This window comes from Polyergus mexicanus, unplaced genomic scaffold, assembly GCF_030449975.1.
Source record: "Polyergus mexicanus isolate NDT 795.1 unplaced genomic scaffold, iyPolMexi1.0 SCAF_6, whole genome shotgun sequence".
Classification (NCBI taxonomy): domain Eukaryota; kingdom Metazoa; phylum Arthropoda; class Insecta; order Hymenoptera; family Formicidae; genus Polyergus; species Polyergus mexicanus.
The window spans coordinates 367,477-387,121 of NW_027223326.1; the positions used below are offsets into that span (position 1 = coordinate 367,477).

The 19,645-nt window shown below is 32.9% G+C and overlaps 2 protein-coding genes across 15 annotated transcripts in view; one reads left to right on the top strand and one right to left on the bottom strand.

Annotated features, from left to right (window-relative positions):
- The first annotated feature begins 1,642 nt into the window (after window positions 1-1,642).
- Window positions 1,643-5,522, top strand: LOC138933951 (odorant receptor Or2-like). 2 transcript variants are annotated; one of them, XM_070297242.1, is made up of 7 exons: window positions 1,643-2,174; window positions 2,638-3,027; window positions 3,322-3,529; window positions 4,583-4,738; window positions 4,824-4,951; window positions 5,035-5,119; window positions 5,220-5,522. In XM_070297242.1, the coding sequence occupies exons 1-5, from the start codon at window positions 1,810-1,812 to the stop codon at window positions 4,869-4,871; spliced, it is 1,167 nt and encodes a 388-aa protein (XP_070153343.1). In that variant the 5' UTR covers window positions 1,643-1,809; the 3' UTR covers window positions 4,872-4,951; window positions 5,035-5,119; window positions 5,220-5,522. The 2 variants fall into 2 exon arrangements, with proteins under 2 accessions (XP_070153343.1, XP_070153344.1); XM_070297243.1 differs by lacking the exon at window positions 5,035-5,119 and having other exon boundaries at window positions 5,220-5,521.
- Window positions 5,520-19,645, bottom strand: part of 5-ht1 (serotonin receptor) — a 128,314-nt gene continuing 114,188 nt past the window's right edge. For 12 of the 13 annotated variants that reach the window (XM_070297232.1, XM_070297230.1, XM_070297233.1 and 9 more), the window contains 5 exons: window positions 18,751-18,884; window positions 14,189-14,332; window positions 12,090-12,245; window positions 11,569-11,729; window positions 5,521-10,519 (listed from right to left, as the gene is read on the bottom strand). In XM_070297232.1, the coding sequence (XP_070153333.1) occupies window positions 10,027-10,519; window positions 11,569-11,729; window positions 12,090-12,245; window positions 14,189-14,332; window positions 18,751-18,884 (1,088 nt within the window). In that variant the 3' untranslated portion in view covers window positions 5,521-10,026. Of the gene's footprint in view, window positions 10,520-11,568; window positions 11,730-12,089; window positions 12,246-14,188; window positions 14,333-18,750; window positions 18,885-19,645 lie in introns of all 13 variants that reach the window. The other variant, XM_070297241.1, reaches the window with a different exon arrangement.

A 19,645-nucleotide genomic window follows, 5' to 3' on the forward strand; every position in this document is an offset into this window, starting at 1 on the left:
ATATATTTTATTAGCTGTGAGTGATCTCCTTTTTTATTTCAGTAAATAATACTATATATGAATATCAATATGTTATATTATTTCAAAATATTTTTATGCGCATACGGGCGCGTGCATTATATAAATGTAATTTTCGATAGAGAAAAGAAAAAAGGAAAAGGCAATAGCTAACAAAACTAATTGTTCTTGATAAAACAATTTTAAGGAATAAAAAAATTTTTTTTATTGTATATATTGTGTAAAAGATATTTACGATAATGAATTATTATTATTTTTGGAATAAAAGTATCAATCTTATTAACTTATTTATTTTAATTATCTATAATTAGGGAATTTGTTTTCTAAATTTATTTTTCTAACATTAACGATACAGATGTATCTATAAGAAAATTAATAGAGGCTCGGTTAATCTGTCAAAAGTTTTAATAATATACCCTTTTGTGTAAAACATTATTAATATAATTATATAAAAAGATATCTACTTATTTTTTTGTTTGCGAACGTTTTGCAATTTTATTTGATCAATTCGTCGCACAATGAAATACTTTTGCAAAAATCTGTGGCCGATATAATCAAAATATAAAGTTGATACGTTTCATGTCAATTTTCCATGATTTTCCAATAAGCCGCGTGTTTATTATAATTTAATAATACACGTATTATATAACAATGAAACGTGTTAATTTAAATCCTTATTAAATAAATTTTTTCTTGTTCCAATAAATCTTTCATAAATGCAAATAAACTTGTGGATTAGAAATAAATTTGTGGATTCTACAAATAACAAATAAAATAAATAAGAAATAAGAAATTATCTCTCTTATTGTTGGTAATGCTTTCTAGATTTATTCCTTCTCTCTTATTTCTTCGTCTACTTGTTAAAGAGTTTTTTTTTCCTCAAAATTCCATCTCTTTTTTAATTGTTTCAACTGTGATTTGTATATATCAAAAAGTAAATTATATTTTCTCTCTAATATTATTCGCACAGAACAAATTAAATATTTTTATTTGATCTTTAATTGTGATATTGAATTATATTTTACGCATATATGTTTTTGTGTACAATATATAAAAAGAATTACTATACTCACTCGAATTTCATTTTTGATCGCAAAAAAAATTTTGCTCTTGCGTTACACATTATACTTGTAGAACACATTTTCTTTTGTATATTTAAGAACTTAAATATATTATGAAACCAATAGACAATTTGTAATTGTAAGATGAAAAGAAATATATGCGATATAATTTTGCCATCTGTTTGTTCCAAGTTTTCTTTCTCTCCTATTCAATTTTTTTCGAAACCGTTATAAATAATTATGTTGCAATTAGTAGAAGTAATTTTATAGATGAATAATTTGTTTACGTGCAAATGTATAATAGTATAGATAATACATGTTAATTACATGTAATAGATAGTTGTTATACAAGATATTGCAATGCGGGTAGGGGATAATAATATATCATTAATAATATAGCTATGTCTCGCTATATCATTATAAAAATTCTTACTGCGAGAGACGATGAACAGTAAATATAGACGCGGGTAGAAAGTTCGTTATATTAGAAAATTATCGTCAGTAATATAGATCGTCTTCTATCGATCGCTTCTTTACTCCGAGAAACTACAATACTTCTGACTTTTAATATTCTGAAAGCTTTTCCGTTTCGAGACGAAAGAATTAATTTATAACAACAAGGACGATATATAGAATTCCTTTTGATAAAGAAGTTATTATTAAGAAACAAACTCGCAATATATTCAATGACAATCGAGGTATAGGAATAGTGGTGCCGCAGACTAGAATAATGCATATACTTCCGGTGTCATTTGCCTTGTTCACTTACACCGGCTACTGGCGACCGGTGAATTTTCCTGTCAACTCGTTCAAATATTCCATGTACAATCTTTACTCTGTTTTTATGTTTGTTTTATTGCAATTGTTCGTGTTCTACGGTATAGTTGACACGTTTTTTTTATCGGCGAGCCTGGAGGAATTCGTAGACAAATGCTATCTGTTCCTTTCCATCTTTGGCGTTTCCTGCAAAATCGTGCATCTCTATATACGTCGCGGAAAGATCATCGATTTGGACAAGATGCTGTTGAAGGACAATTGTATTGCCAGAGATGTAGACGAAATATTGATACGAGAAAAATTTGATCGACACGTGAAGTATATAATTATTATATAAATAGATTATAACAAAATAATTTTATTAATTGTGAATAATTTTTACTTGCGCGCGCGCGAGTAAAAATTATTATATATCGGACAAAACTGAAACGGGTTTTTTTTTCCCGATTTCTCTCACTCTTATTTTTAATTCGCAAACTAATTTTTCAAGAGTAACCTCACACATCATTTACTCTGACTGGAAGATAGTTTTTCCGATTCCTTTTCCTCTTTGTTTTATTTATCTTATAATAGTTATCTCCCTTGTTACAATAAAGCGATATTGCATTAAACAGAAAGTATAAAAATTAAAAACAAAATATATTTTGGGTATCAATATTTTTAAGCAATTTATGTAATAATTTGCTATTTCAATAACTTAAGAAAATTTGACCTGTATATAAATATTTATAAAAATACATTTCTTAGATTTATTTTAATAGATAATTTATAAATTTTGTAGACGGCTTACGATCGCTTGCGAGATTCTCAATGAGTCCAGCGCAATATTCGCGACTTTCGCACAATTTTACATATTTCTGAAGACGCGTAGCTTGCCTATATATAGATGGGCGCCTTTCGATCTATCATCAATATATGTCTTCTTGCCTACATTGATATTCCAATGCGTGGCTTTGGTGTTATGCGCAAATTCCAGTGTCGCGCATGAGACGCTAATTTCCGGTATGATGATCCAAACTTGCGCTCAATTCGAAATTCTGTGCCATCGCGCTCATATATTGCCGGTATTGCTGACAGAAGCCGAAAAAAATAGCAAATCGGACGAGGATCTGATAGCACGCGAGAAGGCAATCATTCGGGATCTGATATATCATCATCTTTATATTTATAAGTGAGTATTTATGTCGACTTAAAAAATAGAATGAGAATTTTAATCCTTTGTAATTATAGATTTTATAGATTTTTCAATGATAAAAATATACACAAAAGGTTATCTTTTTTTTTTAATAATTTATTAATTATTTTTTTACGCTATTAATATATAGCTATCAAGTTTAACGATTGAATACTATCGTGCTACTTAATTTATCCATTTTTATTAATTAGTTTACTTAACTTTGCAATATATTAATAAATAATTAAATAATTTATGGAAATAATAACAGAAACTCTATATAAACTGCAGATTTGCGCACACGGTCAATGCAGTCTTTACAGTGATAATGTTCATTCAATTTTCCCTCATCTCTCTAGTCCTCTGCATGAGCGTCTACAGACTATCTACAATGACATCATTATTTACCATCGACTTTGCATACATGTTTTCTTATCTGTGCTCCATGCTCATGCAAATATTTCTTTATTGCTGGTATGGCAACGAGGTGACATTAAAGGTAGAAAATTGTTGGGATTTTTAGATTGTTAATATAAAATAACTCGCTGCGTCCATTTTTATTTTTCTATTTCTTTAAACGCACTGGAAGACATAATGCTATCAGTCTTCAATTATTAGGTGTACAACTTTGCTTCCGCCGTTTTTTTTTCCGAAATTCGAGGCTTTATTGTAAAAAACTGGTTATACATTCATGAGGCGTTTTGAAATTGCTTGTTAAGTCACTCCCAATGATCGTGCCAATTCTTTTTGACTTTGACTCGAGTCTTCGTTAAGTAATGCCTCCAATTCTGCATCTTCGAAAACCTTCTCTCTTCCACCGCTATGCCGGTCTTCGACGTGAAAATCACCGTTCTTGAAGCGTTGAAACCACTCACGACACGTTCTTTCGCTAATAGTGGCTTCACCATAAGTATTTGGGAGCATTCGATGAGCCTCAGCCGCAGATTTCTTCATATTGAAGCAGAAAATTAAAACCTCCCGCGAATGACGAGAATTTGGCTCGTAAACTGACATTTTCAATGGAGAATAACTTTATGATGCAGACACAAATCGACTAATGTTTCTATGGGGTTATGTTGACAGATGCCCAAGTTTATCGCACGACGTCTATGATCTATTTATTTCGACCACTACTTACCGCTAAAGCCATCTATAGGAAAACGGCGGAAGCAAAGTTGTACACCTAATAGAATATATAATATATCAAATTAATTAATTGTAGTATCTCAAATATAGTATCTAATATAATCTAAATATAATATCAAATTAAAGTAATTATAAAATGTACTAACAATTATTCACATCGGTGATATTGCAAATTTTGCAATACTTTGTTTTAATTATCGATTCTAAATACAAATTCACTTTCTTTTTAGAGAAACAATCGAATTATCTAGCATTTCTTAGTTAACAAATATTTAGCAAGTAAAAAAGAGGGGAAAATGGGGAAGATGTATTTTTTCGAAATAACATTAAGTCAAAATTATTAATTGTCATTTATATTATATTAGCAAATTAATCTATAATAATTGTTTTAATTATTTTCTCGTAGAGTATCGACGTCGGCATTGCTATTTATGAGATGGATTGGACGAAATTAAGAATCCGAGTAATGAAAGATCTTATAATAATAATGATGCGTGCCGGCAAACCTGTTAAAATGTCGAGCGGCTATGTAGTCACTTTAAACGTCGAGTCCTTTATGAATGTTAGTGTATTTGAAATTAGATAAAATTAATGTTAAAATATTAGTAGCGATGATATAATTGACGAATTATCTTTTCTCTATGCAGATCCTCAAAATATCTTACTCGTCTTATAACTTCTTAAAAGACTCTTAGATGGAAAAAAATACTACGCTGAACACACAGATCCCCACACATTGTGATTTCATTATTTTACATATATCGTCTATATTTAGGTAATTATTTTTGTATGTTCTAACAAGACAACGATAAATAATTAATTGTATAATCATTTAATTTTAATCATACCATTTTTTAGAATTTTTAAATCATCGTCCTTTCCCTTAAGTTTTAATTCAATTTAATTAATTGAATTTAAAATAATTTTTATTTAAAAATAAATGGTAATTATATATAAATTATATTATAAGTTATATATTTTACACTTACTATGTTTTTTTTTTTATATATATAATAAATTGCATCTCTTATATAATATTGCAGTATGTGCTTGAATTAGTGCATAGAGAGACAGGATGGAATACTAACCGTTTATTTGGAATCTTATAATTATATCGACGGATATTCCATGGCAATCTCGATGTCATAGCATATTAATTCGTAAATGCACAAAAAATCCTGTGTGAATATCGTCGTGAGGAATATCACGCGCGTTATGATTTTTCTAAATCTCAATTGCAGCATTTTATGCAAATAATCGGAAAAATTTTCGTAAGAAGATTTAAAACAAATTCTAAATTTTTTTTTTACATTTAATGATAAATATTTTCATCTGCTCTCATGATACATTTGTTTAATATCTTAGAACGGTCATATTTAGAGCAAAATATGAGATACAATATGAGTACCAATCTTTTAGATGTCGCTTAAATATGTTCTTTCTTTTTTTTATATGAGAGTTGAAAAGATATCTTACACGAGTGATAGATGATGATCGAAAAAGTTGGATGTCAATAATGGAATGGGAGAAAAAGTAAGAAACAACGTTACTTCTGCGACAATTCGCAATAAAACCACAGAAAGAGATCGATATTTGTATGTAGACGTTATAAATATACAATACATGAAATACAGCATTCAAGTAAATTTCTTCAAATTTTTTTCCGTCATTTATTTCACTTTACGATTGCAAGGATATTATACACATGAAGCATCGTTGTAAATAATATATCCCTTTTTTTTTTCTCTAACTCTTTCTTTCCATCTTTCATTCTTTCCTTTTTCTATTGCTTTTTCTCTCACTTCCCTTCTTCCTCTCTATCTCCTTTTATCTTGTTTTTGCTTGATGCTCTCGCATAAGATTTCAAGTGAACATACTTGGCATTTATGTCAACAAATTATCATGCGAATAATTACGCGCTGTTAGAATTCGCTGGATAATATTCTCACCCCGATACTCTGTAATTTGTTTTATCTTGATATTTTCCCGCGAACACGTTTCCATTTCGATATGCTCTCATAACTTTTTTTATCAACTTTATAACATTATCTATCCGTGTCGCTTACATAACGAAACAATATTTGCGGGAAGCGATGTTACTGAGCGATCGATGGCTGGCTGCTTCGATTTACAAGCGTTACGTGATCAACCCGATATCCGCTGAACATTTTGCCGCACATATCGTTGTAGTATATATCATCACAAACATAAATTGCTTACGATCAATTTTGTTATGGCACTTTGTGTGACAGAATGTTATTAATGAGTATTAACCGCATCAAGCATTATGTATTTGTTTAGTAACCGAGCGGCACTATCGATCGTTTAACTAATTGCTAAGCATTATTAAGAGACGCTGATTCTTTTCAACTTTGATATTAAATTACATTTACATCAAACACAATAATTTGCCGTTATAATCTTTCGCGAACATTTTAATAGTCGTAATAAAAATAGCTGTAAAATAATTTTTTTTTTCCAAGCTATTATTTTTATGAGACTTTTTATCTTCACTAGAAACTGCTAAAAATGCTCGGCGGACAACGTTTTGTTCTTCTGTTTGGAGACTTACATAAAAAATAAACACGAACAAAACGTTATTTTATTAATTATGTCGTGCAAATAGAACGACGACCGCTGACATAATTAGATATAGCGCAAGCGTATCCGATATTGCCGTCATTATTTCAGCAACAATGTCGTCAGAAATAAAAAGAATTCGCTCACAAATTATTTAAAGCGATTTAACTGTTCTTTGTTAATACTGACAATTACTTTTTTCTTTCTGCGTTGTATACGTATGTATTTTTTATTAATATTTGCATTTAATAAATGTATTATTTATAGCGTTAAAAGAAAGATACTATATGTAACGATTGTTAAAATAAAATTGCCACAAGTTCAAACAAAGAATAAATTAGAAAATATCTTTTATTTTTATTTGTTATGTAACTTTCCAAGAGAGAAAGCATTATCTTATGTTCTCGTATATTTGAAAATTAATTTGATAAAATGAAGTCTTATCATTTCTGACGAAAAGAAAAGCTATTGTCGCCGTTTATCACAATCTGCCTAACATATTATTATGATTAATCTAGAACTATGTTTATTTCTCTAAGTAGCGAGTCCAATAGCTCGTAAATAAATGTAGAAATAAAATGAATGCACGTGCACACTATTCGGCATTTGGAAATAGACATTACAAACGCAAAGAATTATTTCTCAATTCCTATTCATTTAATATGTGGACATAGATCCGAATCAGTCGTTGCTCTGTAAATTAAACATAATTCGCCATATTACGTAGTAATATCATAGTATAGATGTTACATACATTATTACTTGCGTAAATTTAAAATATTACATTCGTTATAAGATGCAGAATTGAATGGCAAGGCTAAAGTTAATTTTCGAATATTATTTAATTTTTTTCTTAAATAGAGATCACTTTTTTTTTGTGATTGACCTTTTTGATTCTAGGATATTCATGATATGAGTTTATCGCGATATTTTACGGCATCGTTATGTTCTTTATTGTTTATACCTATTATTATAATTATTAATCATCTTTCATTTACTCTACATTAAGCGTTCGCATTAATATGGATTCGTAAAAATAAATTTGCTTGTAGTAATAATCCAACCTTTCCTATTCAATTCTGTTACTTGTATCGGTATTTTATTTATTTTGTATTATAAAACTCTGTACGAGAGAAAAGTTGCGTAAGCAAAACCTTCATAAGGCGGCGAGAATCTTTTACGTAACTGAGAAAATTCCCCCAAGTACTTTTAATCTCAAATCAAATTGAAAAGCGTAAGGTGTACCTAATTTACGATTCTGCGCTTTCTTATACATTTAAACGTTTTATTTATACACAATCGCGACAGAATCCTCGCGAGAGAATCCGTCATGGTCACATAATTGCTCATGATGTATTTGCTTCATCGCGCGTTTCAGTTAATGTACATTTAGATTTGCCATTATTTATATATACTTTGGAGACGAGTCAAGATTGAAAATTTTTATACATAGCTATTTTAAAATGGTAATGCTCGGAAGTATGGTCGCTAAATACTATTCGCGTACTTACACAATACTGTACAATTACGTATCGGAGCAAGCATTGCTCGCGACTTTTTCATATCGTCAAAGCGCATTTTAAGGAATCTTCACTGGACGATAAAATATAAGATTTGTCTCACTCACTTTTCGATTTTCGCATGTCCACTATTCATAAATTATACAAATGTATGGCTAAATGATATAGGTGCTAAAATAAAATTTTTGATAGTCGCTTATGGTCATCAAGCTCCCTCATTCTTCTTTGTTCAAACAATATATTAAAATTAATGAATTAAGCACCTACGTCATTTAGATACTCATATAAATAAATATTTTTTTTTTAATTTTTACATTATGATAAAAGAATTCATGATCATAGCTTAAATTTATGTTTTTTCAGCGATAAGAATTTTCACCAACATAGCCGTACACGTATCGGCCAGTTTATGCGTTAAAATGCGTTCCGATTTTTATTTTGATGAATAAATTCGTGAATTTGAATATCTCTTTCAACGCTGGATACTTTTACTTTGAATAAAATCGCGAATAATGTTGCACCATTGTCGTTGATCCTTCCAAGTAAGCGTTTTCGCAAAAATACTCTACGCAGGATTGTTTCCACCTTTGTCGATTAACTATAATTAATGCTAGCCGCGAGTAAAATTTTAATTTTAATTTTAACTAATATTTACGGCAACGAGACATATTCGTTAAAAGTGACTATGAAATTAACGACGCGCAGTCATTGATTACCTGAAACAGCTGTGGGAAGGAGTAGTGTTGTGTGGAATATCATCCATCGCGTCTAGATGCTGATAGAATCGATACAAACATTAACACGATTTAAATGATATATATCCTAAAATTTTGAAAAAAATATACATTATTAACAAAAAATGTAAAGAGTAGAAGTATTAGGTGTACAACTTTGCTTCCGCCGGTTTTTTTTCCGAAATTCGAGGCTTTATTGTAAAAAACTGGTTATACATTTATGAGGCGTTTTGAAATTGCTTGTTGAGTCACTCCCAATGATCGTGCCAATTCTTTTTGACTTTGACTCGAGTCTTCATTAAGTAATGCCTCCAATTCTGCATCTTCGAAAACCTTCTCTCTTCCACCGCTATGCCGGTCTTCGACGTGAAAATCACCGTTCTTGAAGCGTTGAAACCACTCACGACACGTTCTTTCGCTAATAGCGGCTTCACCATAAGTATTTGGGAGCATTCGATGAGCCTCAGCCGCAGATTTCTTCATATTGAAGCAGAAAATTGAAACCTCCCGCGAATGACGAGAATTTGGCTCGTAAACTGATGATTTTCAATCGAGAATAACTTTATGATGCAGACACAAATCGACTAATGTTTCTATGGGGTTATGTTGACAGATGCCCAAGTTTATCGCACGACGTCTATGATCTATTTATTTCGACCACTACTTACCGCTAAAGCCACCTATAGGAAAACGGCGGAAGCAAAGTTGTACACCTAATAACAAAAATTAACAAGATAAATAATTATATTAGAAAAATAAGATACTCGTCAATTTTCTTCGAAGAGAGATCATCTAAGAAGATAGAAAAATATTATAACTATTAATCTTTTAATATTATCGTTTAGATGTAACCGAGTGCATACATTTAATATAATATTTAGATTCGAGCATTCAGAAATACCACACAACACCGAGGAAAACGCCGGTAGCGAGCGTACATATATATATATATACAAGTTTCACGCATATCTCTCTCATTGGATCGCGCTCACGTGGCAAAGGAATTAAATCCACTGTCAGCGAAGTCCCCGCGTACCACCGCACAGCATCCTTTTGAATGCCTGCCGAAATTCCGGCGAGAACACAGTGTAAATCACGGGGTTGAGGGTGCTGTTGAAGTATCCGAGCCACAGGAACACACTGGCCACGAGCTTGGGCGGCTCGCAGGTCTGGCATGTAGCCTGCAACAAGGCAACCAAGAAGAACGGCAACCAGCAGGCGACGAAGGCACCGGTGATGATCGCCAGGGTTTTAGCCGCCTTACGCTCGCGCTTCGACTCGATCGTCTCGCGTGTGCGCTTCGTACACTTGACCACCTGCTGTTGCTGGCTCGTGCTCGTCGGATTCGTCAACATCGTCGTGGTGGTGGTCGTTGAGACAGCTGTCGGTGTCACCGTCGTCGACGGTGTGACGTTCGCGCCGTTGTACGACGACGACTTCTCCGGCGAGATTGACGAGTGATCCGGGGTGGATCTCGTGATGGTGAACGCCGTCGACTCTTCGCGGGGCCTACGGCCAGATAAATTAGGGTTACTCCGGTCAAGGGAGAAAAAGAGGTGCTCGTTTCTCTCGTCGCTGGCTCGTTATCGCGGGAATAATGATGGTGGAGACTGAGACTCGACGGGATCAGTGATATTAGACATCTTTATGAAAGACCGCCTAAAGTAGAAGCGATAGAAGCGATGTTAAATGAAGGCTATATAATTTCTTGATATATCTATAATAGGGGTATGATATCTTTAATAATTAAGAAAGATATATTAAGTTAGAGTTGAGAAATATGAGAGAATTATGAGATAAAAAAATATATGAAATATGTGAAACCAGTCCGCGAGCATATTGTCGAGATGTTTCGAAGCATGATAAATAAATAGGCAAATTATTTTCCGTTACTTATGAAGCAGAAAATAGAAGAGCAAAGAAATAGCAGGAAAATATAACACACTTATTTGAAAATAAATGATTATAACAGTTATTTTAAAGAAAATATTAAAAGCATATATACACATAGTTATATAATATTAATTATAATTTAACTCGCAAGAATTTTTATAATGAATTCATGCTTATAATATCGAGCACAATCTATAGTATTTTATAGGGGATAGAGCTTAAAAATACGCAATTATTAAGCAGCGATAATATCCTTTTTGCGACAGATCAACAGGTAAACTCATACCTTTGTTCGTAGCAAAGATCTGCACTTCACTGGCCATTGAGATAAAAACGCTTAAAATATGCTAATTTAGATAAAGTCTTGCGCGTTAAGAATATTTATTTATAGATTAAATTATGATCTCCCTGTTAAAAATGTGTCCTAAATCTCATGAAGGATTTACACCATTTGTCAACATCTCTCATTTGCGAGATTTATTCTACGTGGCTTTAACGCGTTGTTAAAGCCCTCGAGCCCTTCAAATTTTTTTGCAACTATGAAAAATGCAACTGTGTACAAAATTGCAATCATGAAACATGTTTCATTATTGTTTAAGATCTAAATAATTCTGAATCTTGTGATAAAGAAGCAGAAAAGGGAGGCAAAAAAACCTACAAACTACCTTCTCGTAACGAGCCTAAGGATGCCTCTTCTTTCACGCGGCGGCTGAAGGATAGTGCCGGGCCTCTTCCTGATCCTTTTTCGCGCCGCTTGAAATATCCTCCAATACAGGAATAAGATGACTAAGAGCGGAAGATAGAACGTCGCGCAAGTTGCAAAGATCTGTGAGGTAATTTTTATATATATTTTCTCTTCGGGATAATAATGTGTGTAATGTGTTATATAAAGAAGATACATTTTGTATTTTCAAAATTATATTATTTAGATATGAGCAACATTTATCATGAATATTTATCGAAAAGACGAAAAAATTTATATCTTCGTGCGAAGATATTTTGATATAAGAATTTTTGAGAAAGGCAAGAAAAAATTATACATTACGATCAACCACAATTGGCGTAACGTTTCTCGAAGTGTCGATACTTTCTTAAGCAATTCCATCGAATACAAGTCATAGCCGCGAATATAATCAAGCTTCGGAGCAAGTTTCGGATCCGTTCGCAATTCTCCGGAAGCGTTCACCTGATATGCAGTATCCTGCGACACGAGACACGTCCCTTGGGCTATGCGGTCCAAATAATCAGGATCCTTCCATCCGAGCTGAGGCGCTAATGAGATTCCTAAGGATATCACCCATACAGCGATGATCAGGATGCCGATTCTTCTCGGATTCCTCGCCTTAAAATAGAAGAGCCATCTTTAACGACTTACTGTTATTTCGTCGTTTTAGAATCGATTCTTTTTTTTTTTCCGGTTTCTATCGCATCGATTTTTACATTATTAGACGACGTTGAAATATTTGAAATACATTTTCCATCTATTTTTTTTTTACGCGTAATCGGTGCGCGTAATGTCTACATTTCGTATCGTTAAAAATATTTTCATTTGTTATATAGATCTCTCAGAAAATTAAAAAAAAATTTAAATAAGTTATGTGAAAAACTTGATTGTCATTTAATAATCAAGATATCTTACTAACCCGATCAATTTTGTACCTTCCACAAGACTTTGTACATTACTAACAATAAGAATACAATCTTGTATCAGAAAATTAAACTTTTAATTAGGTCTACTCGTAGAGTTTTTTTCTTAAAAAGAAAGAGAGAGAGAGAGAGAGAGAGGGAGAGAGAGAGAGAGAGAGAGAGAGAGAGAGAGAGAGAGAGAGAGAGGGAAAGAGAAAAAGAGAGGAAGAGAAAAAGAAAGAGAGTCTGCTCTATCAGCGTATCTTCCTTGATCGATACATAACTGAAGCTAATTCCTCGCTCGTTCCATTTTTTATAACGTAATCGAGGGGACCCATACACAGCCTGTTTCTATCAATTGGGTAAATGCGAGTTAGCCTTTAAGTTTAACCGGGCCCGTCCGTTGCGTAGCTTATCGAACTCCAATAATTTCGAACTAACTCCAAGTTCTCCGGAGAAGAGAAAGAGAGCATACCGAGAATATTACATACTCGTCTCTCATCCTCGTTAAACTATATTTATGAAGGGGAAGTTTCGACCGTTTCATTTGACGATCTTACCTTTTTCATACTTCACGAGCAATGTTCCCTATAATTCTCGTTACATCTACCATATAAGTAAAAGAGAGAGCGGACTTTGCCCTTTCGCGCAATTTTCAACGATAATTTATGAATCGATATAAAATAAACGACATTTATTCGCATTTTAAACTAAAAGAATATTAAAAAATACAATATAAATAAATATATTAGGTGTACAAATAAGTTTCCGCCGTTTTTTATCAAAAATTGGGCATTTATTGTGAAAGAACGGAACTTAATGTTTCGAGTCACTCCCAATGTAAGTGCAAGTTCTTCTTGCGTTTGGCACGAATCTTGATCCAATAATGCTTCCAATTCCGCGTCTTCATACACTTTCGGCCTTCCGCTACGTTCTTTGTCTTCGATGTCAAATTCACCGTTCTTAAACTTTTGAAACCACTCACGACAACTTCTCTCACTTAAGGCAGCCTCACCATATGCTTCTACAAGCAATCGATACGCCTCAGCTGCAGATTTCTTCAAATTGAAGAAGTAAATCAAAAGTTCCCGCAAATGACGCTTATTCGGCTCAAAACTCGATATTTTCGCACATAAAAAAATATATTATACTGATAAAAAATCACTAATATTTTAAGGTTATGTTATTGATTGATGTCCAATCTTACGATAAGGACGTTTTACATTTGACAATTTTAACCATAACTTACTGGTGGCGCCAACTTTTGTCAAACGGCAGAAACTTATTTGTACACCTAATAATAAAATTGCAGGAAATTTAAACAGACGCGAAAAGAGATTAATGTAAAGGAATGTTCTAACGTAATGCACAAAGTTTCGCGCGTCAGATTCTATTCAGATTTTATGTATAACCATTTTTGAACTGATAAAATAGTATTTTCCTGCATCGTACAACGATTTCCCGGCTATTCAAAGAGATTCACGATACGACATGCAGTTCCACGCGATCTTGCTCGCGTCAACTCGCACGCGAGTCTCTTTTCCCATCTCGTCGACGTCGCGAGCGCAATGTAAATGACAGCGGATAACAAAGACTGTATCGGATTCGCATCGGACAATTTCCGACTTCCTCTCGATAACCGCAACGGCGTTAATTAACCTGTATATAATTGATATTGGTGACTGCCCAATATCTGTCGACCGCGATAGCCACCAGATGCAATATCGAGGCTGTGCAACATAGAACGTCGCTGCTGGTCCACATGTCGCAGAGCTCCGGACCGAGTGACCATCCCGAGTTTATCTGCAATAAACAGAATTATCTATCATAGAGCGTGAGCTTAGCGCGGCCTGGGAGCATAAGCGGATAATCGATGTGGCCGAGAAAATTGCGAGTCTTGCATCCAATTATTTCGAAATAAAATAAGCGCGCTGAATGAGTGATCGTTCATCGGTAAATGTGTCGATTGTTGTTCCGTTTTGTCACTTTTATGAAAGCAATGTAGACACATATCTTTGCAAAATTGAAGATACGATATTATCAATATTAATGTAATTATTAATTATATAATCTAAAATATAAAAAAAAATTAAGAATTGATAAGCAAGATAAATCTATGGACTTGTTTATTATTTATAATAGCTTTTTATCAATATCAATATAATTATATTGTATCTGTGCATACTGCATAAAAGCCACTTTTTACACACGGAAATCGGTAAATAAATAGAAATTATTTCTAGCTGCGCCAACAAGGATTGGTTAGTTGATTAATATGTTAAGGATTGCACATAGTTTGGCGCGACAGTTCGCCACGCGATAGGGACAAAATACGGATTGAGAGAGGGTCGAAAGGGGAAAACATCTGAGCCATGGCAGACGGTAAGAGTGATGTTGTAGAAGAGTCGGCTAGAGAAGGGCAGGAGGGAACTCTGATGCATGCCTGCTTAAAAGTCCATTCATGGTATTGGAATCTATCTTCGAAAGCCAATCGCGTCCCTTGTCCTCCCTTTCAACGCGATGGGCCCCTCTGTCCATAGACGTTCGTTCCTTTATACTTTGAGATCAAAACATTCGGGAAGTCGATGAATCTCATCCATCTTGTCGGAAAGGAAATATAAACACTTCTCAAAAATAATATCAATTGTACGTAAAGTCGATAAAGGAGCAATTTTACATAGAAGAAGATATACGATTCGCGATACGAGATAGTGACATAATTTGTCATGTGTAAAATTTATTAAGGAAATATATTATTTATATATTCATATTGAATTTTACAAGTTATTTGTAACGTGTATTTTAAATTAATATCCATTATATTTAAATCTCATAATACATATATAATGCCATTATAAAATAAAAAAAGTGTTTAAGGTTTCTTGTTATCTTTTTTCCGTTTAATTAAGGAATAATCATTTTTACATTAATTAATTATTATTAATAATAATAAATAATAATAATAGATAAGAAAATTGCTAACGCACTTCTTAGCAATATCGTTTATATCAGGCATCTCTGTAGAGTCTCCAAGAATCTAATCAAGCGTTGCGTGTACATGTGCAGTTAATGAAATCGTTTGCGTGCACGTTTCTGATATCTGCTGATAAACATCGGGTGAAAGAGATGGCTGAAGATGAACATCCATCAAATATTCGAATTAAACGGCAGACGCATAAATTTCTATGTGTTCTTTATTAAAGAGATGGATGTAATCCCGTGTTTATAGTCGGTATACGACTGGAAAAGCCGCGAATATATCTCCTGTTGGCTGAATGGCGGTCGAAATAGAACTGCACCATTAAATGATAACATGCGGGAGATACCGATACGCTGACAATGGCAAGATGGCAGATTTAAAAGGATACAGGAAAAGAAAAAGAGAGAGAGAGAGAGAGAGAGGGGGGGGGGGAAGCGAGAGGAAGCCATTCTACGTTGTTGAAAAGTGAGTAGGAAGAATCAGATGCGCTTTGGAAAAGATGAGAGTGTGAAAATATAATATAAAGAAAAAGTGGAATGAGGGGAGGAAAAAAGTGCTGATGTAGGATTTATATAGAAGCCCGCAGGGCAGCTAAGATGCAAAAAGATTGCGTTAGGAAAACGAGAGAACTAAATAAGGATATATGTATGTTAGTGAAAAGATTCTGCGCGCATGAGAGGGAATAATGCATCACGTATTCAAACTAGATGAATAGAAGAAGAAGGAAAGCGCGAGCACAAGGAGAAACTCTTTCTTTACGCATTAATTCTAATTAAATTCGCATCATCGTTACGGATTTTCGTTAATAATCCTGGCGTTTATCAATTTTCTCGCTAAAGCTAAATATATCGAGTATTTTAAAAGCTGAATGAGCGTTTTAAAAATGAATTTTTGAATCTTTGTTAATCGGGGAACGTGTGGAAAAGCAGCGCGATACGGTAATTAACGCCTATACTATTTTCATTCTGTTTCCGTTTCTGTTCGTATTAGACTTTATTAAATGTAAATGTGCACGACGTTGCGTAACGAACTTCGCTAGGGGAGAATCGAAAGCTAATCATTTGTATATGTATATACAGGGTGTCCCATTTTAAAGGATCCACGCAAATATCTCAGAAACACTGCGTTAAATCGAAAAATGTTTCAAACAAAAGTTGTGTGGCTTCAAGGGGGCCATAAGATGGTGACAATGATTTGACCTTGGAAAAATAGTTGCAGATCATGTGAAGGTCAACTTTAAAATCTTAAACGGAAACCCCCATTTTTTATTTAGTATTCTTATAGCTGACATCGAGAGCTTTCCAAAACACTATAATAAACTATTTTTTTATTCAGTACTTTTTGAGTTATTTTATATTTTAATCTGACATATTTTGATATAAAAAATAAAATATTTCGTAAAATATTCAGTTTTCGATAATTTTACCGTAATACTTCTATGTACAGAATAATAAGACAAATTAATTAGTGCCAAAAAAAACAAATAATTGTTTAAAAAAATACATTGTAAATAATTTTCTTAAAAACAATTTGTTTTTCTTTTATACTAATTGATTTGTCTCATTATTCTGTACATAGAAGTATTACGGTAAAATTATCAAAAACTAAATATTTTACGAGATATTAATTTTTTTATATCAAAATATGTCAGATTAAAATATAAAATAACTCAAAAAGTACTTAATAAAAAAATACTTTATTATAGTGTTTTGGAAAGCTCTCGATGTCAGCTATAAGAATACTAAATAAAAAATGGGGATTTCTATTTAAGATTTTAAAGTTGACCTTTACATGACCTTCAAATGATTTTCCAAGGTCAAATCATTGTCACCATGTTATGGCCCCCTTGAAGCCACACAACTTTTGTTTGAAACATTTTTCGATTTGACGCAGTGTTTCTGAGATATTTGAGTGGGTCCTTTAAAATGGGACACCCTGTATATATCGCTCGTTATTTCTATATGTGTGTGTATTTACTCGCACCTTCATTTTTGAATATGTACGAGTATTATGTATAACAATGTTCTTTATCGTTCGCGTTTACGATGGGTATATAGAAATAAGAGATAACACGATAGAGAAAACTGCTTTAGTTTGTGAAATTTGCAGATCACGATCGTGATATTATAATGCACACACAATATATTTAAGAATATGGTATTTATAAAATATCTATCATATTCACGAGATATAAAATTCTAAAAGCCGACTTCTATAGAATTTATCAAAGTTTCGCGTATATGCTATTCCCAATTTTTTGAAATGTAACGTGTTGAATATTTATACATGATAAAGCGAGCTCATTACTGCAAATTATTGCACCGTAATTACCACACACGTAATTAATTATCAAATTTACGGCAAGTTTCGCGATTTCAATTTTTTACCTTGATAAACCATTATTAAATTTCTTTTCATAATTCATATAAAATTTTATGAAGCTTTTGAATACAATAAATTGTCGCAGCTTGATGCATCGCGTTTGCTTCTTTTTTTCTCGCAATCAGTGCAAAATATAATTAACAAATTCTCTAAGATAAAATAGTTTAGCGTTTAAATGCTAAATTCTCGAGGGATGCGTTTCCTCGCGCGGCTTTTTTCCCAGACACAATGTCCGCGCAATATAAAGCCGTAATAGGAAGAGGCAAGAATCCACGCGCCTTTCTTACGGATGTTATAAACTTGTGAATAGCTGCAACGGTCCATATATGAAAGTTTAACAACGAAAATGTAACGCGCGAAGGGAGAACGATCTTCTATATGTCTATATGATAAAGGAATGACCATTACTTGACTATCTCGCCGAAAATTTTGCACAATAATTTTACCTCGTAAATGTAGGTTGCCATAAAATTGTAACATGTGTTTTATCTCACCGAAGATGTCTTAAATTATTTATACTTAAATTATTTTTACAAAAATTAAATTAATATTTTACATATTATAATTTTACTGTGTGTAATTTTACGTACCAGGTACGCGCAAAATATCTAGGATAAAATTTCGAGACTTTCGAGATGAAAATCTCTGTGTTGGAATGACAATTATTCTCACACACTGACAGCGCCGGTGAAAATGCGAATCATTTCTTTTCATGAATATCCCGCGGTTTTTTATATTCTTGCGTATTCGGCGCTAAAAACTTGATCGAGCACGTTTTCTTACCACACAATACGGTTTGATGCGAATAGGTTGGACGGCGATAACACTTGTGGTCTTCTTTAATAAAAATATTACGTACCTCATAAACAGCTCCGAGAGGCATAACAAGGCAGGCAACCATAAGATCCGCGACAGCCAAACTGACGATTAAGTAATTCGCTACGGATTGCAAATTTCTCTCTAATACGATAGCCGCTATTACGAATAGATTCCCTGTAACAAAAACACGTGTCGTCGTGAATGACATTTGCATAATTTGTTCGAAAATAATATTATGTATAACGAAACAATATTATTCTGTTCTCGTGTTAAGTATAGATGCATACATTAAATGCATAGTAAATTATTATGAAAACAACACATGTCTTTTTCTTTTATGAAAAGGGTAGCAATTTTAAATTTCATAAGCGTAATTGCAATTTTATTCATTAAATCTTTCATTATTTAATCATGTTTGTTAAATTCTGGACATTTGCCGAGTAATATTTATATTACTTGAAACATTTAATTAGGTCCACATTTTAATATCCCTTTCTCTTTCTCTCTCTCTCTCTTTCTCAGCGCTTCGAATTTATATTAATTGGACGTTATATACAACAATTTAAGAAATATATATTGTAATTTTTTTCTATAATGTACCAGGTATATAAATATGAAACCGGACTTTTTGAATAGAAAATACACGTTTATTGTATGAAAATGAGAAAAAATATTTTATTCCAAGTATTGCCCATTGCTAGCTATACATTTTTCCCATCTCTCTGACAATTTGTGGATGCCACGCCAAAAAAACTGTTGCTCCTTTGAGGCAAACCAGTCATCGAGCCATTTTCGTACATTTTTGTAAGAAGTGAAGCGCTGCTTAGCAAGTGCGTGTCCCATCGATGCAAATAAGTAGTAATCGAATGGAGCCAAGTCTGGTGAATAAGCCGCATGCGAATGTATTTCCCAACTAAACGCCTCAATCGTTTCCT